This window comes from Coccomyxa subellipsoidea (assembly GCF_000258705.1).
Source record: "Coccomyxa subellipsoidea C-169, whole genome shotgun sequence".
NCBI lineage: Eukaryota > Viridiplantae > Chlorophyta > Trebouxiophyceae > Coccomyxaceae > Coccomyxa > Coccomyxa subellipsoidea.
The window spans coordinates 1924302-1939803 of record NW_005178042.1 but is presented as its reverse complement, the minus strand read 5'-3'; the positions used below and the strand labels follow the sequence as shown (position 1 = coordinate 1939803).

The window sequence follows — 15502 nt, the reverse complement described above, 5'->3', positions numbered from 1 at the left end:
CGAGGACCAGAGATCAAAGATCTGAGCTCATCGAAATGTCACGTGTCCGGCACGTGCCAAGATAACGGGGAGTAACGTGGTCTGTCTCTCCTTGGCCCTCCCACCCCGTGTTCAAGCTACAAACAATACCAAATTTCATGCATTGTAATGTTTGAGTCATCACCTGTTGATGGGACAGCTTGGCACCGGCATAAAACAATTTCATGCATAAATACATATGTGATCATCTTGGGACATAGCTGAGCAATTTGTTCGAGATGTCGGTGCTGGCTCCTGTAGACTTCAACTCGGTCAAAAGGCTCACAAATTTAAACGAAATTAATCGCGCCCTCCATGAGACAGTCGCACGAGAGAGGAGCATCGAGGCAGAATTGGAGCAGCTGCTGTCCAAAAGAGCTGAGATCGAGAAGGGATTTGTCAATCTGCATGACTCAGCGTCAGATGTAACCCTCAGTCACATCCGACCTCCATTCATGTCTCATCTTGCCATAATTCGAAGAACAACCAGTACAGTCCAGCAAATAAGCATCAGTTCTCCCTTCTTTTAGCAAGCCTGGGCCGTCTGCAGGTCCTGGAGAGCCTCCTGTCAGATGCGCAGCAGCTTGCAGCGAGCGTACACAGCACGTCAGAGCTGTCAGAGGGTGTGAGCTTCAAAGTGCGCGAGCTGGACACAGCTCAGTCGCGCATTGATGACACCCTGCAGAGGATCAGCATTGTGGTGGATCGCTCAAACGCTGTTGAGGGCATCCGTGCCGCGCTGGAAGTTGGGGACTACGAGACAGCAGCAGAGCATGTCAGCAAGTACCTCGAGCTGGAGAGGCGCTTTGGCACCATGGCAGATGAGGTTGAGAACCGGCAGCTCCAGGATCAGCGGCGGGTGAGACTCGCCTTGTCTTATAACAGTCCGTTTCGCTTGCATTACGCATGTAGGTGCAACGCATCATCACCAGTAAAGTACACGTCAGATGACAATGTAGTGATGACTTTGTGTGGGCAACTTCAGGTGATCGAGGAAGCCAAAGTGAGGTTGCGGCAGGAGATACAAACAAGGCTTGACGAAGCAAAGCAGAAGGGCGATCACAAGGCTGTGCTGCGCTTCACCAGGCTCTTTGCTCCCCTGGGCCTGCAGGCAAGTGTTGAGCGCAAGCCTTAATTTTTTATGCTTGCTCGTTTTCGGGATAGAAATAGTTCAGTTCCATGTTATATTACAAGGCATGCACAAATTTTAGCACCGGAGAATGAATTTAACTGGGTGGCACCGCAGGAGGAGGGGCTGCAGGCTTTCCTGGTGTACCTGAGGGATCTCATTTCTAGGAGGGCAGAGGAGGATTACACGTCGCTGGTGGAAGGCGGAGGTATCCATCCCTTTCCCACCTGACTTACCATTCCCAGCCTCATAAGCAATTCTGCTCCTTCCACTTCTGCTGCTGCATGGTAACAGGGTATTTACATACCTATGGGAGGTATGTGCCAGTGGAGGGGTGAGGCCCCTGAAAACTACAATGTGTGGCTGTTGCAGAACAAGCAGAGAGCGAGTACGTGGGCACGCTGACCAACTTGTTCAAGGATGTTGCCGTGGCTGTGGACGAGAACGAGCAGTTTGTCTCTGGAACCTTTGGGCCCGAGGCAGCAGTGGAGGCGATCTTAGGCCTCCAGCAGGTGCTGGCACCTGCCTGTCATTTCCTTACTCTTTCCTTTTCTTCGCCTGGGTTCTAGTCGCATGAGCATGGAGTGTTAATGAATGGATGTTGCTCTGAAGAGTGTGAGTCGTGAGGAGCAAGAGCTTCTTGGGGGCTGGAGTGTGGCTGCCTGAAAATGCTGGACTGTAGTGGTGTGCTGGCTGACACCTGCGCAACGTGTGTGCAGCTGTGCGACCAGCATGGAACCAAGATCATGCAGCGCTACATCAAGTTTAGGCGGCTGCAGCAGCTGATGGGCGAGATCGGCACTCTTAGTGTTGCCAAGCGCACTAGCGCCCCCGCGCAGGCCTCCCTCGCCGTCGACCCCCGCCAGGTCAGCAACCCTGCTGCCCTCACCCTTGGGATATTGCAGTCTTTGTATAGCTGGCCGCTGCATCAAGCTGTCACTGCCCCTTACTTTATTGCTGCGGCGGAACTTGCTGGGTTGCATGGCATTTCATGTTACATGCTGGAAAGATTCAAAGAATTCGTGCTGCCTGCAAGGCTTCTGCACAATAATACTGTGCGCTCGGTCTCTCAGGCTTCAAGAATGAAAGGATGCAGTTGTGGTCAGGAATTCTACACACATGTACGATATAGATGTATTCATTACTCTGTGCTTTGGTTCACAAGGGTGGTAGTCTAATTGAGTGACGTGTCTGGTGCTGGCGGGGTGCAGATAGAGGGGTATTTGGAGGAGATGCTGCTGCTGTGCCAGCGCAGCGAGGAGTACAACCAGTTCATGCTCGCCAAGCTCACGGCCGCCGCCGCCGGCTCTGGCTCCCCCAAGGCCGATGCCGCGTCGCTGGAGAACAGCTTCCGCAGCGGCCAGTTCAACGTCACCGTGCGCGAACTCATCGCCTACTACATCAACCTGGTGCGCCCTCTGAAGGTCTGAAGGATAAAAACGAATGCACAAATTGGAAACATTGGCACGAAGGATAGAAGGTGACATTGGAGGATTGCAGAAAAGGAGTAACGCGTGATCTTGACGCTGCATTTCGCGTCTGCTGTTCCCACATTTAGCCTTGGCCTTTCTCCACAAGGCGCTGTATCAAAGGGACAGCATGTCATCCGGTGATAGACGCATCAACCCTGCTGACTGGGCTTGAACTCCATGCCGCACTCTGCCCACAGCCATGCTAAAATATAGGATCAGTCAATTTGTACTTTGCTCTGGCGTCCTGAGGTCAATTCCACTGGCATGGCAGGAGGAGTTCTATCTGGAGGAGAACGTGGGCAAGGCAATTGCGATCGACGAGTGGAGCGCGGACGCTCTCACGACGAGCATGGTGGACGACGTGTTCTTCATCCTGCAGAAGTGCGGTCGCCGCGCGCTAGCGACCGGCAACCTGCAGTGCCTTTGCGCCATCCTGGGCCAGATCAACAACCTGCTCTCCAACTCCCTCCGCACCGCCCTTGAGCTCAACTGGAAGGTGCTGCTTTTGCAACATGCACCCTGTTTTTGTGTGACTCAGGGGTTCCTTAACATGTCTGTGTACTAGTGATCTTGATAATTTGTGACACCACCCCTCCTTGGCTGCAATGGGAGAGTAGAAGGCAATGCCTGCATGCATGAGTTTTCCACCTTTGTGAGTTGGCCATTCAACAATTTTTATGGGGCATGCTTGCGCTCCCTTGCAAGCAGATTACTGTACAAGTACACGATTAAGTCAGGGGAATGTGTGTGGCAGGCGGGTGCTGCCAGGCTGGCGCAAGCTGTGGCGGCTGCGACGGGCGACAACATAGTCGCGCCAACGGGCAACCCAGCCGAGTACGCTGCAGTGTTCAACAATGCGGACGTCAGCGCCACGTGAGCCCACCCCAGGCCCACCCCTCTATTGCCCCTGGAAAGCAAGGCTTGGATCGTCCTTGGGAACAAAACTTACGCTTGTTTTGTGTTTCTAAGGCCCATGCGCATGACCTGCTTCTAACATCCTGCCTGGTACTTATTCAATGTACGTATGAGGACCTTTTCTAGGCTGGGTTTCAGAGTGTTTGTGGAGAGTGCTGTTGCTTACAGAAGATCATCTCATACACACTTCTTACTGAACAATCAGGAGGCTCACCAGTAGGCCAGCCGTTATGAAAACGTGGTTGCCATTCGAGCTCTCTGGCCCCCGAGTGACAGCAAAGTGACTCGTGGGGCATGCAGGTATGTGGGGAAGCTGCGCGAGGAGCTAGAGGATTCGTCGTACCACTTCTTCGGGTCCAGCAACGAGCGCGAGCGCATCAAGAGCGTGCTGGCCGACCTCTCCAAGACCTCCTCCGACTTTGCCCATATCACCGCCCGCGCCCTGGAGCAGCTGAGCACCGCCATCGTGCCCCGCCTCAGGTGTGTCTACCGCCCCTGTCGTCTACCCTCTGATTTACTTTTCACCTCAGCAGCCTTCTACAGGTGTGTGTTTGCTGCCCCCTGTGTTCCACCATCCCACCCACCCTCTCACCTCAGGAGCCTTCCACCTGTCATCCATTTGCATTTTCTCCCTCTCACGCATCCTCACATTTACATCCTGCTGCACGCTTCTCCCTTATGCAGCGGCACACCCCTATGCTCCGCATTTATGAAGGGGTGCGCTAAGTTTGGTCTAGACCGTGCTGCATATCTCTGCTTTGCATGTCCCGAAAAAGAGTCCCCAAGATAGAGGTCACGCGATGTTTTAGGCTCCAGAGGGATACAAAGCTAGCGTGTCCCTGCATCCTTTCGTGGGCAGAGCTGCATGGGTGAGGGTGCCAGAGAGATGAGTCATGCTGGGGTGACGGCGCCAGGGCGATGCTGGACGAGGCGGCGGGCGCGAGCTACGAGCTGAGTGAGGAGGAGTATGCGCGCAACGAGGTGGAGGACACCTGGGTGCAGGCGCTGCTGGCCATGCTCTGCGCCATCCTGCAGTGGCTGCAGCCCTTCCTCACCCCCAACAACTACGACGCCCTCGTCGCATCCCTCCTCGAAAAGGCACGCGCCGCGCTGATGCCCTTTTCGCCTGTGGAGAAACGTGATTCAGTTTTACATATTATAAATGCATGTGCACTCTGCAGCCTGCAGATGTGCAAAGATGGTCCGGACAGCAGAGCTATTTCATTGATGGTTTTGTGCTCATGAAGTTTGTATGCCTCCCCGTATTGCGCAGGGCAAAGTCTTTGTGCCATCTCTGCATGGTGCACCTGGCCCTTGTGTCAGCGCACATCAGCACCTGTTTGAAGTGGTAGGCCAATCAAGTGGGACGTACAGCCAGTACAGCTCATGTCATGTGATGCTGGCCAATACTTTCAGTGACTCAGCAGGGCTACCTCAGCAAGGCTTACCTCAGCAAGGCTGACAGTCCTACCATCAGATTATTGTATGCAGAAAGTGCAACTTTATACACTAGAAATCTGACTGCGCTCTGCCTTTTGGGCAGGTGGTGGAGCGTGTTGAGGCGACGCTGCGGCTGAAGCCCTTCAACCAGCTGGGGGGCCTGCAGCTGGACAGAGACGTCAGAGCGCTCGTGGCCACCCTCTCCAACGTCACCCAGCGCACCGTACGAGACAAATTCGCCATACTCAACCAGATGGGTGCGCCCCCGCAGTATCAAGGGAAAACACCTTTAGCGCAAATGTTTTGTGCGCTGTCTGGCTGCCAGATCAGAGAGCAGATGAGTGCGCCCGCAGTGTCCAGAGAAACCCCTTGGTGTGCGCACCCGAACCATTGCGAGTTGTCTGCTTGGCACGGCAGAGAGCAGACGGGACAGGCCACCTGTTCTGGAGCAGACAGACTGCTGGAAATGACTTTTTGTCATCTTGGCTTGGCGTTTCTTACAGCTGTAGCATTCAGGGTGCAGGAATCGCCTCTCTGAACTGCATACATTTTGGCCGTCAAGGAGCTCGTTGCAGCTTCTTGGCTGTGGCACCAACAATGAAGGGCAGGGCAGCCTGTATGCATTTGGCTGAAAGAATGGAAGTAAGATGGCTTGTTGATGTGTGCGCGGCTGGTGCAGGTACTCTGCTGAGCCTGGAGAGCGTGAGTGAGGTGATGGATTACTGGGGGCACAACGCAGGGCCCATCACCTGGCGCCTGACTGAGGCGCAGGTCAAGGAAGTTCTGGGGCAGCGCACTGACTTTGAGCCGCACGAGATCGCCGCGCTGGACCTGTGAGATGTTTTCCTGACAGGGATATCTTTCCAACTTGGAAGTGATAGCTTAGGTTGACTCTTGCTGGAGTCGTTGCCACAAGTTTCAAGAGAAGATGGCGACGGGGTGTGAGGATAACTGGCGATGTGCAGCATTGACAAAGAATTGTTCTCTGATCAGAGAGTTCATGAAGTTTGCAAATTCAGAACTGATGTCAGCTGTGCTTATGGACCGTGAGTAACTTCTGATGTTGGTGACGCAGCAGATTCCTAGAACAAATCTGACTGTTGTCGACGTCAGACGTCCTTATTGATAGAACCATCAGCAGATATGCAAAACAGGTATGCGTGCGCGAACAGTTGCCGTGCATGCATGAAAGTAGCGCCGCAAGTGTGCATAATTAAATTTCCGACTTTCCTTACGTCGTTGCAGACTTACAAGTGCACACCTAATAATTGCTTATAGGCCCAGCTACGAAGGCCCATCTTCCTGGCTGATTTTTTTTCCTGCAATGCCACCGTTCCTGCCAGGCGGTGATTCTGGCGCCTCTGGCATGCCTTTAAAAAACGAAAATGTAAGGCGCATGAGCAACAGACAAATCAATAGAAGAATTCCGTCTATTGATTCTTCTGAAAAGCAAAAAAATGAACATGCAGACAAGGGAGGGAGAAAGGAAGGAACCGACCGCCAAGGTTTGAACCTGGGACCTATTGCAGCCCAGGCCAGGAACCCGTTGCATGGCCGCATCGGATTGTATTTGGTCATTAGCCCACTTTGGGTGACAATGATGCCATTTCAGTCGATTATGTACCCGGCCTGCTGGCGACGGTTTGGCCCCAACCAGCACACACGAACGAGTGCTTCCTTCGAGAATGAGATATGAGTTGACAGATAGGAGATGAATTGCAAGTGGATCCTGATCGGCCTAGTGTCCTGATCTCTCCGGGTTCCTTGAAACCATCTGTATCGTCTACTTGAGACGACGGAAAACGGATCGCTGAATGCAGGATTGTGTTTGCAGCGCCTCTGTGCCAAGTAGTATGTCAGAAGCTGCAAACAGGGCACAATATCTTCACTGTTCCATAACTCTTGTCTTCTGTATGCTATTCACACTTTGCCACTATAAGTGCTCGTCTGCCCTGCGATATAACCTTATACGAATCAATCTGTTGATAGGAGTAAGGAATGGCTCATCAAGACTGCATCGCTCCAACTAGCTAATAACATTCGAAGTGGAGACGGGGCTTCCATCGAGGACAAATTATGGGAGCAAATTTAATCCCTGACATGCCCAGTTGATCTGTTAACATGCGAGTTGTTGTTTCATCATGCGAGTGCAAGTGAAAAGCAGGTTGGGGCTAATCCTCCAGCCTGCCTTTTTTTCTCATCTCGGGTTTTTATATATCTTTGTTCTTTGCCCCAGCATCTCCTCCCTGCTCTCATCTCCTGCATGCTGAGCACCTGGAACTTGGGCGTGCGCCATGTTCAATTCCTCCTGATTGGTGGGGCGGCTGCCAAAATAGGCAATGTGCTGAGTCGTGCGCTGGGCAGATTGACTCACAACACGGTATACTGAGAGGTCTTCAAGTCAGCCCAACACTTTCAGAAATTGCTGCAGCGACCTGCCTTCATGCTGTTGAATGTGGCCCCCTTGCTGCCAGGGAAGCCGTCTCTTGTAGTGGGAATTGCTGATCAGCATTGAAAGGATATCTGATCAGCATCCGGCTTGCGCGCATGCAGTTGGTGTCACCGCGGCCGCTGCCGCCCTGCACCAGAGACTAGATGACCTACCTCCAGGGCACGCTGACACTCGTCAAGAAGAAGGAGAATAGGATCACCTTCGGCCTGGACCGCACCTAGAGCATGGCCAGTGTCTGGCGCGGCTGCAGGCAGAGAACATGGGGGCATGATGTAAGGCTGCCGGCCGGTGCGCGGCTGCCGCCAGCGCAGCAGCCGCTCCTCTCGAGCCACTCAGAGGAACCTTCCTGGGGCCCCTTGACCGACCCCTGGCAGCCGCTGCTTTTCTCAGTACCAGGGTCTACAGCGGGATTCTTCAGTGCCTCCTTGCAGCGGGTAGTTGCCTGCCGCTGCAGAGGGCAGGAAGTCAGCTTGTTGTACTCAGAAAGATGACCTGCCGTTGCCCGGGTGACTCACCCTGGGCAGATTAAGTTTGCCCACACAGGAGAGGGTTTTGTACAACGAGGGTCTTTCAAAGACCTCTCGGACCCTCAGATGCTGGCAGACCATCTTCTTTTAGTTCACGTGTGCACAGCAGGAGTGTTCAGTTTTGTAAAGCTGCACTTTTTGGTGCCTGCAGAGCGCGAGCAGGGGCCTGCATGTTGCTCATCGACCTCACGCTTTTCAGTCTGTGTTATTTATGTATGCAAGGCCTCACAGCTTCTTGGGAGCACTCGTTTTGAAGCTGTCAGAGGGGTCTGCTTTCATTTTCACACAATTTTCCGTTTCCTATTGACGTCTGGAATCGTTGGCTGGTGGGTGTCTGTTGAGACACCAAGTCAGGAGTTGAGTGTCTTTGAGTTGCTGCAGGGCTCATGCTGGAGGAGAGCTCGTCCAGGAGCACGGCATCCAGTCCGCTGGCGAGCGCGATGCCGAGTGCGAGCTTGCGCCAACTGCCGCCGCTGTACCCCCGGCCGGCCGCGCCGCCATCTGCCCCGGCAGCGTCACGTGCGCCAGCACGCTCCCCACCTCACCCTCCGCCACCCTTTGCCGAATTCTATCGGGCATCATGCATGATCGAGGAGCACACTCCGGTCTCAGGCTCGGCCTAACAACAATATTGTCCTCGAAAGTGTGGCTCTGCAGCTCTTGTCTGGACTTTGACTGCGAAGCATCTACCCATCCCTGAGCTCCCAGTTGTACTGCAAGTAAATCGATGTACTTGATAACTCCAAATTAATTGAAATGCTGCTTGTGTTACACGTATCAATGCTCGTTTTGCCAACAATGCTGGCCAACACTATTCTACTCTGGTGAGAAAGGAGAACTCTTGAAAGCGTTTCTGAGATAGACAGACCTCTCGCCATATTTTACAGGGGCTCCATCAAGCTGGCGACACGCCACGAACTCCTCACTCCCATCTCAACCAGGCCAGTTTATGTTTCGGGCATTGCCTGCCGCATTCGAACACGGTGGACACCAATGCCGGACTTCGATATGTTCACTGTATTAGAAATTCTGTTGACTCGCACACTACCTGCTCCATTGATGTTGCAAGGAATGTGTCCCGAAGCGGTTACGAGAAACAGTTACGGAACCTCCGAATCGATTATGAGAAGAGAGGCTACCGCCGAGTCCAAACTGCCGAAGGGTCAGCCTGCAGATGCAAAAACCAAAAGCTTCTTTGCTGTGTTTTGCTTCCAGAGATTTTGGCTACAAGTATCTGGCTTGCAATCTTGGTGCTCGATTCGTCTGTTTGTGCAGCAATCAAAACTTGGCGATGGCGCCCCGTGCTGCTTTCGCCCGTACAAGCAGGCAAAATGGCGCTGCAGCGTCACAAACCCAGTGCTGCAGAAGGTTGGCAGAATGTGAGGTTGCTCTATCCGAGGCGCAGAGCATCCTCCAGGTCACACAATCTGCCCTCTACCAAAGCAACAACGAAGTCGCCAAGCTGCAGGCTGCGCTGTCAAACAGCGATGTGCTGATCAGAGAGCTCCGTCGTTGCAATGCGGTCCATTGCAGAGACCTCTCCATTTGCCAGTCCCGCCTCCGCCAGCGGACCCAAAGAGCCGCTGAGGCGGAGGCCGTGCTTGGCGACTACGTGAAGGCGCTTGTTGCGTGCCAAACCAAGGTGAGCTCGGACCATCAGGGACCTCCAGAAGATTCATTTTGCAGTGTTCAATGTTTTTGATACCCGTAAACGGCGCCGCCAAGGACCTTGACCAACATGAAAAAACCCATTTTTGGCCTGATCCTCGATCTACTTGTGCAGCTCCTGGTGGCGGAGAAGCTGCGCGAAGCACAGGAGTCTCCACCCATCCAGAGTCCACGCTGCCCGGCAGAATTCCCGGAGGTGAGGTCCACGCAATCCTCTCCTGTGGCACGCAAGCTTTTGTACCGTTGTGGCCTTCTTCACTGCCGCCAAACTTGAAGCAGGCTGCTCGCTCTATCAGGCGCTAGAGGTTGTCTTTGGTGCTGCATGGAAGGGTTCGGTGTGCAAAGCTGATGAGAGGCTGTGCTGGCGCAGTCGGATGAGGAAGTGGAGGAAGCACCGGCGACAGAGGTCCCGGCTGCAGAGGTGCAGGAGCCCCCGGTGGTGGAAGAGGACGGATTCCAGGCATCAACAAATTCTGTGGAGACAACACAGGCAGCTGAGGGGCTGCTGGAAGTGCCAGCACAACCTGCAGCCACAGAAGGTGAACAGGTGAGAGCCCACGCCTTGATTTGAGCTTGCATCTTGCAGTGAAGAGTTGACCTGCATTGAAGGTGGGTCCGGTGCTGGTGCTTGCATGTGGCTGTCTTGCAGTGAGTCGTGCGATGACATAAATGACAAAATTTCGCCATAGCGGCCTGGCAACTGAAGGCTACCAAGGACTGACCTGCATCCTCGTTCTGCTTGTGCAGGCTCTCAAGGCGCAGGAGCAGCAAGAAGCACAGGTGAGCGGCCTACATGCCATTTCAGGAAATAAGCCACCTTTTTGCACACCGTGCTTTCTGCAGCAAGTGCATGTATTGATACAATGGTGCCAAACTCCAGTCAAGGAAATGTGCTTAGTCCTGTCTGTATGCCCATCTGCAGAAGCTCAAGAGGAGCGTCCATGGAGCTGCGCTTCAAAATGCAGCCACCCAGACAGATCAAGCAGCTCCTGAAGCAGGTGATTGCGCTACAAGGCCTTCCTGAAACATCGCCTCTTGTTGTGCTCTGCCGTGCAAATGTACAGCATGTATTGGCCGTCCCCTCCTGTGATACCAGTTGTGTGATGTGCAGCCACGTCTCCTGTGAGCGTGCTTCAGCCAGCTAGACAAGCTGAGAATGACCTCGGGGAGCTCTGTTGGAGTCTGCTGGCAGAGGGTGGCCAGCTGCAGTGCTGCCTCAACCAGGCACAGCAGCAGCTGCACCAGGCAGAGGCCAGGATCAAGACCATGGTGAGTTTTGTCCGCCTACAAACACATTTACATGTTGTTGTCTAAACTGAGCATGCCCACTAGCATGCATGGACCTGCAAGCCTCGGTGGGAACTGAGCATGTCATGCAATCGCAGGGGGATGACATGGCGCAGCTCAAGGAGCAGAGCCGGGAGCAGGAAGAGCGGCTGGAGGCAACTCGCCGGGCAGAGAATGCAGCGTTGCAGGAGCGCTTGGACGACTTGCAAGCCCAGTTGAACTGTGCCGTGGCCGCCAACTCGTCCCTGGTGAGCCCTCGCGCCTGATCACATGCCAGTGTTTTGTTCTGCAAATGCCGCCCACGTATGCCTGACATCATCTGCATTGTCCGATGACATCAGGATGCCATGTCATCAGTCTCAACCCCTGTAAGGAGAGGTGCTTGACCATCTGCTGTGTGGTGGCAGAGTCTTGGCATCACGCAGAAAGACGCCGAGATCAAGCACCTGATAGAAGTGATCGAGCGCACAGCCACCCTGTCAGTAATCCCCCAGGTCAGTCAATGATGATGAGATCATCAATGTGCTTCCGCACTTGTGTCTGTTTGCTTTCCGTCTGTGCACCCTTTCACATGTCAGGCCTGCGCAGTGCATGAACAATACCATCCAGCAGAGGGCGTTCCTGACAGCCCCGATGCTGCAATTCAGGCAACGTATGACTCCCTGGAGTGGCAGCCGCTGGCCTCGGGCGGCTGGGGCGCTGTGTACAAGGCTAACCTGCCGGTGGCGCTGAAAGTGCCCATCTCCAGCAGCCCCCAGTACCAGGAGGCCATCAATTTGGAGGCCCTCATCATGCTCCTGTTCAGCCACCCCAACATCGTCCGCCCGCTCGCCATGGTCGACTGCGGCAACGGCGTCCGGGGCATGCTCATGGAGCACTTTGAGCTCGGCAGCCTTGCCGACCGCTACAGGTGCGCTGCAGAACTCCACAAGATCCTGACCTCCATTTACTGCCCTGATCTCCTAGCTCCCACATGGTGTGTCACAGCTTGCATTGAGACCCCTGCATTACATGCTCCTGCAAAGTCTGGATAGTCCAGCTTCCTGGGATACGAGGAAAGGCCGTGTGTTGATGGCAACTTCTCAGGCTGCGTGTGCGAATGCATGCAGGCCGTACGGGGGCACGCTGCCGCTGCAAATTCAGCTGCGGATACTTCTGCAGATCATCGGCGCGGTGGGGGAGATGCACGAACAGGGCATCTTCCATGCCGACCTGAAGCTCGAGAACGTGCTCGTGCGCGCAAACGGATCCGTGGCCGTCACTGACTTCGGCCTAGCCGTCCGCGGCGACGCGCCTCTGCTGGCCTACAAGTGCGGCCCTTTGCACCTTGCGTGCTGTCTTTTGATCCAGTAGAGTTTTTTGAATTGAGCAATTGCCTTAGACGATGAGTGGCACACCAGTACACTGCATTGCTGAGATGACAGCACCCAGGTAGCCAGCAGCGCAAGACAAGCATGACTGACGCATGTGCCGGCATGTGCGCGCAGGGGCTCGATTGGCTACACGGCGCCGGAGGTGATCGACCCGGCACAGCGGACGACGGCGCGCCGCGTCGACTTGTATGCGATTTGCGCCATCGCCTTCACTCTCTTCACCGGGCAGCACTGCCTGTACCTTCTTCGCGAGCAGTACAATGTGCTGCCCAGGAGCGAGGTGGCGCGCATCGACAAGGCACTGGCCGATGCTGGCCTGGCCGCTGACTGCGTCCACCGTCGCCTGTGCATGGCGCAGTACATCGGCGTCATCCAGGGCGTCAACAAGGTGCGCTGCCTGGACCCTTGTTTGTATTCTGGGTTTCTGAGATGTCCTGGAACTATCGTCCTGACGTATGTAAGTCCTTGCTGCATTTCTTGCAGACTGCAATCGGCCGAGTACTTGCAGTGGAGAAGCCTGCCCACCATCTCACATATGAATGCAGCACCGTTCTCTTGAAGCCGCTGATGGTCAGGCTTTGCTGAGAGTGTTTTGAAATCTTCTGGCTTGCTGCTTGCGCAGGTGCAGTTCCCCCGTCAGCTGCCGGAGTGCGCGCAGCCCTACCTCCATTTCTTGAAGACCGCCATGTTCTGGGCCAAGGACAGGAGCTCCAGGGTCCAGTTCAGCCTGCAGGAGATCCGTGACAGCGTGCAGAGCTGCCTGAATGAGCTCGAGGAGGCCGGCGAGGAGGCCTCTATCCCAGCTGCCTCGATCGCTGCCCAGCCCTCTGTTCCGGCAGCGGCTGCCGCCACCTGCGCTCACCAGGCGAGGCCGCAACCACGCCGCCCTGTGCACAGCTCTCCAGTGAGCTTCTCTGGGTTCCTGGTACCGGGCGCCCTCTCTAGCAGCACGCCGTGATGGTGCTTGACCTGATTGGTCATCTGGGCTTTCTGACATGGCCCTCGGCCAGAATATCTGTGCGCAGCACCACAAGTGCGCTGTTGAAATTTAGCACAGCATAGCATGCTGGACATGTCACAAATGATTGTTCTGCGGTACAGTGACTGAGTTGGTCCGCGTGGAAGCAGCTAATGAAGCAATTGGTGTTGAAGCAAAGGTCATGAAGCCTGCCAAGTTGGGGCTTGCGGTGTTGATCAACTTGAGGGAGGCTTGGTTGCAGAGTTTTTGCCTTCTCAATCGGAACCATTTGGGCTTGAGATTGGTTGCTGGGGTGCAGTATCAGGACAGCCTCAAGTTGTCCGTACCGATTTTTAATGTAGCTCACAGAGACCTTTGCACAAGAAATTACGTTGGTGCATGTGCCGCAGTGCAGCAAGTTGAGACCAGGAATGAACGATGCTTAGCGCTGCTTAGCCGAAATGCAGCTGGCATTATGGATTGTGTCATAAGATAGAAGATTGACTGGGGTAAGTATGCAGAGGCTGTATACAAGTAGTATGTAATATGCACAAGCAAGTCAGGTCAAGAAATTGAGTAACCTAGATTGGTGATCAGTGTTAATCACACAGAGCAAGCCTGGCATGGAAATCTTTTACAGACTTGGTTCAGCATCAAGGGGATAGGGATCGCCAGGACATAGGAATGTGCTGATTGACAATTGAGGCAATCATCACATGTGTACAGCGATGGAGCTTCCGCAACATGTAAATGCAATAGATTCAATCCTTTCCTTGAAGAGGCATTAAGTTGCATAGTAATGACTACATTGTCGCGCCACTGGCGACTACCTGTTGAAGACCAACAGAGTTCATTTAAAAGCCAACATGGGGGGCTCAGGGTCCAGCTGTCAAGGTTCTACATGAATCCCATTGTGCAACCGTTTGCAATGCAACACATCCCATCCTTCTATGCCAGGACGGGCCTTGTCCGCTTCAGTCTTACCACTTGCCTCCACTCCCACCACCATCCGAAGGAACTCCCCATACAATGCAACTCAAGCCAACTTTCAATTTTGACAAAGGAATGGCTCTGTCTTCCTGCTGCCTGCCGCCATCTCCCACTGGTCATTGCAGCGCGAGCTCGTGCAATGTGCTAGCAGGTCCCTTCACATGTCCTGTTCCTCAAATGGGCTGCAGCGCCTCCCATCAACGCTGAAAGCCAAGAAAACATGATGCATCAGGAGTGCAGGTTCTCGCCCACGACAGACAAGAACACCTGCTCCAGCATGGGCATGGAGAGGCCGTACGCCTGCACTCCCAGCTCTGCCTTTGCAGTTTCCGTCGCCCGAAACACCCGCGCCATCGACTGCACACATGCAAGACAGTACCGCTCAATCAACCTGACATTACACAATTCATTACTGTAAAGACAGGCCTATTGAGGACATCATTGCACCGGTATGAGACCTGCTGACATCGCTGCAGGATGTGCTTTGAGGGGAAGCTGCACAACTTATGACAGCGTGCATCTGTGAGTCTTATTGCTCCTTGCCCCGGGGAAAGATCCCATGAGCCAGCAAGTCTTCCCAAGGCAGGCAGACTCAGGCTCATGAAAGAGCATCAATGCCCTTGAAGCAGTGCAGCTTGATCACTATGATATTGGTAGAATAGCAACACAATTTAGGCACCTGGCCGCGCGCTTGCAGCCGAGACTTGGCGCGGCCGAAGTGGCGGTCCTCGGTCCTTCAGATTTGTCTTCCAGAGATGCCGGACCAGGCACATGTCAATGTCATGATTACGAATTGCAGTCCTTACTACCCCAAACTTGCGAGGGCTCTCACGTTGGAGGAGAGCTCGTCCAGGAGCACGGCATCCAGTCCGCTGGCGAGCGCGATGCCGAGTGCGAGCTTGCGCCAACTGCCGCCGCTGTACCCCCGGCCGGCCGCGCCGCCATCTGCCCCGGCAGCGTCACGTGCGCCAGCACGCTCCCCCACCTCACCCTCCGCCACCCTTTGCCGAATTCTATCGGGCATCATGCATGATCGGGGAGCACACTCCGGTCTCAGACTTGGCCTAACAACAAAGTTTGTCCTCGTAAGTGTGGCTCTGCAGCTCTTGTCTGCACTATGACTGCGAAGCATCTACCCATCCATGAGCTCCCAGTTGTACTGCAAGTAAATCGATGTACTTGATAGCTCCAAATTAATTGACATGCTGCTTGTGTAACACGTATCAATGCTCGTTTTGCCAACAGTGCTGGCCAACACTATTCTAATCTGTTG

At 54.3% G+C, this 15502-nt stretch overlaps 3 protein-coding genes across 3 annotated transcripts; 2 read left to right on the top strand and 1 right to left on the bottom strand.

The window, feature by feature from the left end:
- Positions 1–129: 129 nt before the first annotated feature.
- On the top strand, positions 130–6209 carry COCSUDRAFT_21365 (COG4-domain-containing protein). Its single transcript, XM_005651873.1, has 13 exons — positions 130–443; positions 569–877; positions 1013–1135; positions 1268–1355; positions 1520–1659; positions 1867–2013; positions 2359–2556; positions 2891–3146; positions 3429–3492; positions 3835–4014; positions 4449–4611; positions 5048–5231; positions 5654–6209. Exons 1-13 carry the CDS (start codon positions 258–260, stop codon positions 5809–5811), a joined length of 2196 nt encoding a protein of 731 aa, XP_005651930.1. The 5' UTR covers positions 130–257; the 3' UTR covers positions 5812–6209.
- Positions 6210–13860: 7651 nt separating this feature from the next.
- On the top strand, positions 13861–14390 carry COCSUDRAFT_31992 (hypothetical protein). The gene has a single exon (XM_005651872.1). It carries the CDS (start codon positions 14039–14041, stop codon positions 14375–14377), a length of 339 nt encoding a protein of 112 aa, XP_005651929.1. The 5' UTR covers positions 13861–14038; the 3' UTR covers positions 14378–14390.
- Positions 14391–14457: 67 nt separating this feature from the next.
- COCSUDRAFT_55397 (hypothetical protein) lies at positions 14458–15253 on the bottom strand (the record flags this gene model as incomplete). Its single annotated transcript, XM_005651871.1, has 2 exons — positions 14458–14586; positions 15062–15253. 2 exons carry the CDS (start codon positions 15251–15253, stop codon positions 14458–14460), a joined length of 321 nt encoding a protein of 106 aa, XP_005651928.1.
- Between the last annotated feature and the right edge of the window lie 249 nt (positions 15254–15502).

Bases quoted from the DNA above. Each gene is read 5' to 3' on its own strand.
- COCSUDRAFT_21365 (XM_005651873.1), top strand. From the start codon at position 258: ATGTCGGTGCTGGCTCCTGTAGACTTCAACTCGGTCAAAAGGCTCACA. The intron at 878-1,012 runs GTGAGACTCGCC...CAGGTGATCGAG, and splicing joins AGCTCCAGGATCAGCGGCGG to GAAGCCAAAGTGAGGTTGCG. The intron at 3,493-3,834 runs GTGAGCCCACCC...TGGGGCATGCAG, and splicing joins AATGCGGACGTCAGCGCCAC to GTATGTGGGGAAGCTGCGCG.
- COCSUDRAFT_31992 (XM_005651872.1), top strand. From the start codon at position 14,039: ATGACTACATTGTCGCGCCACTGGCGACTACCTGTTGAAGACCAACAG.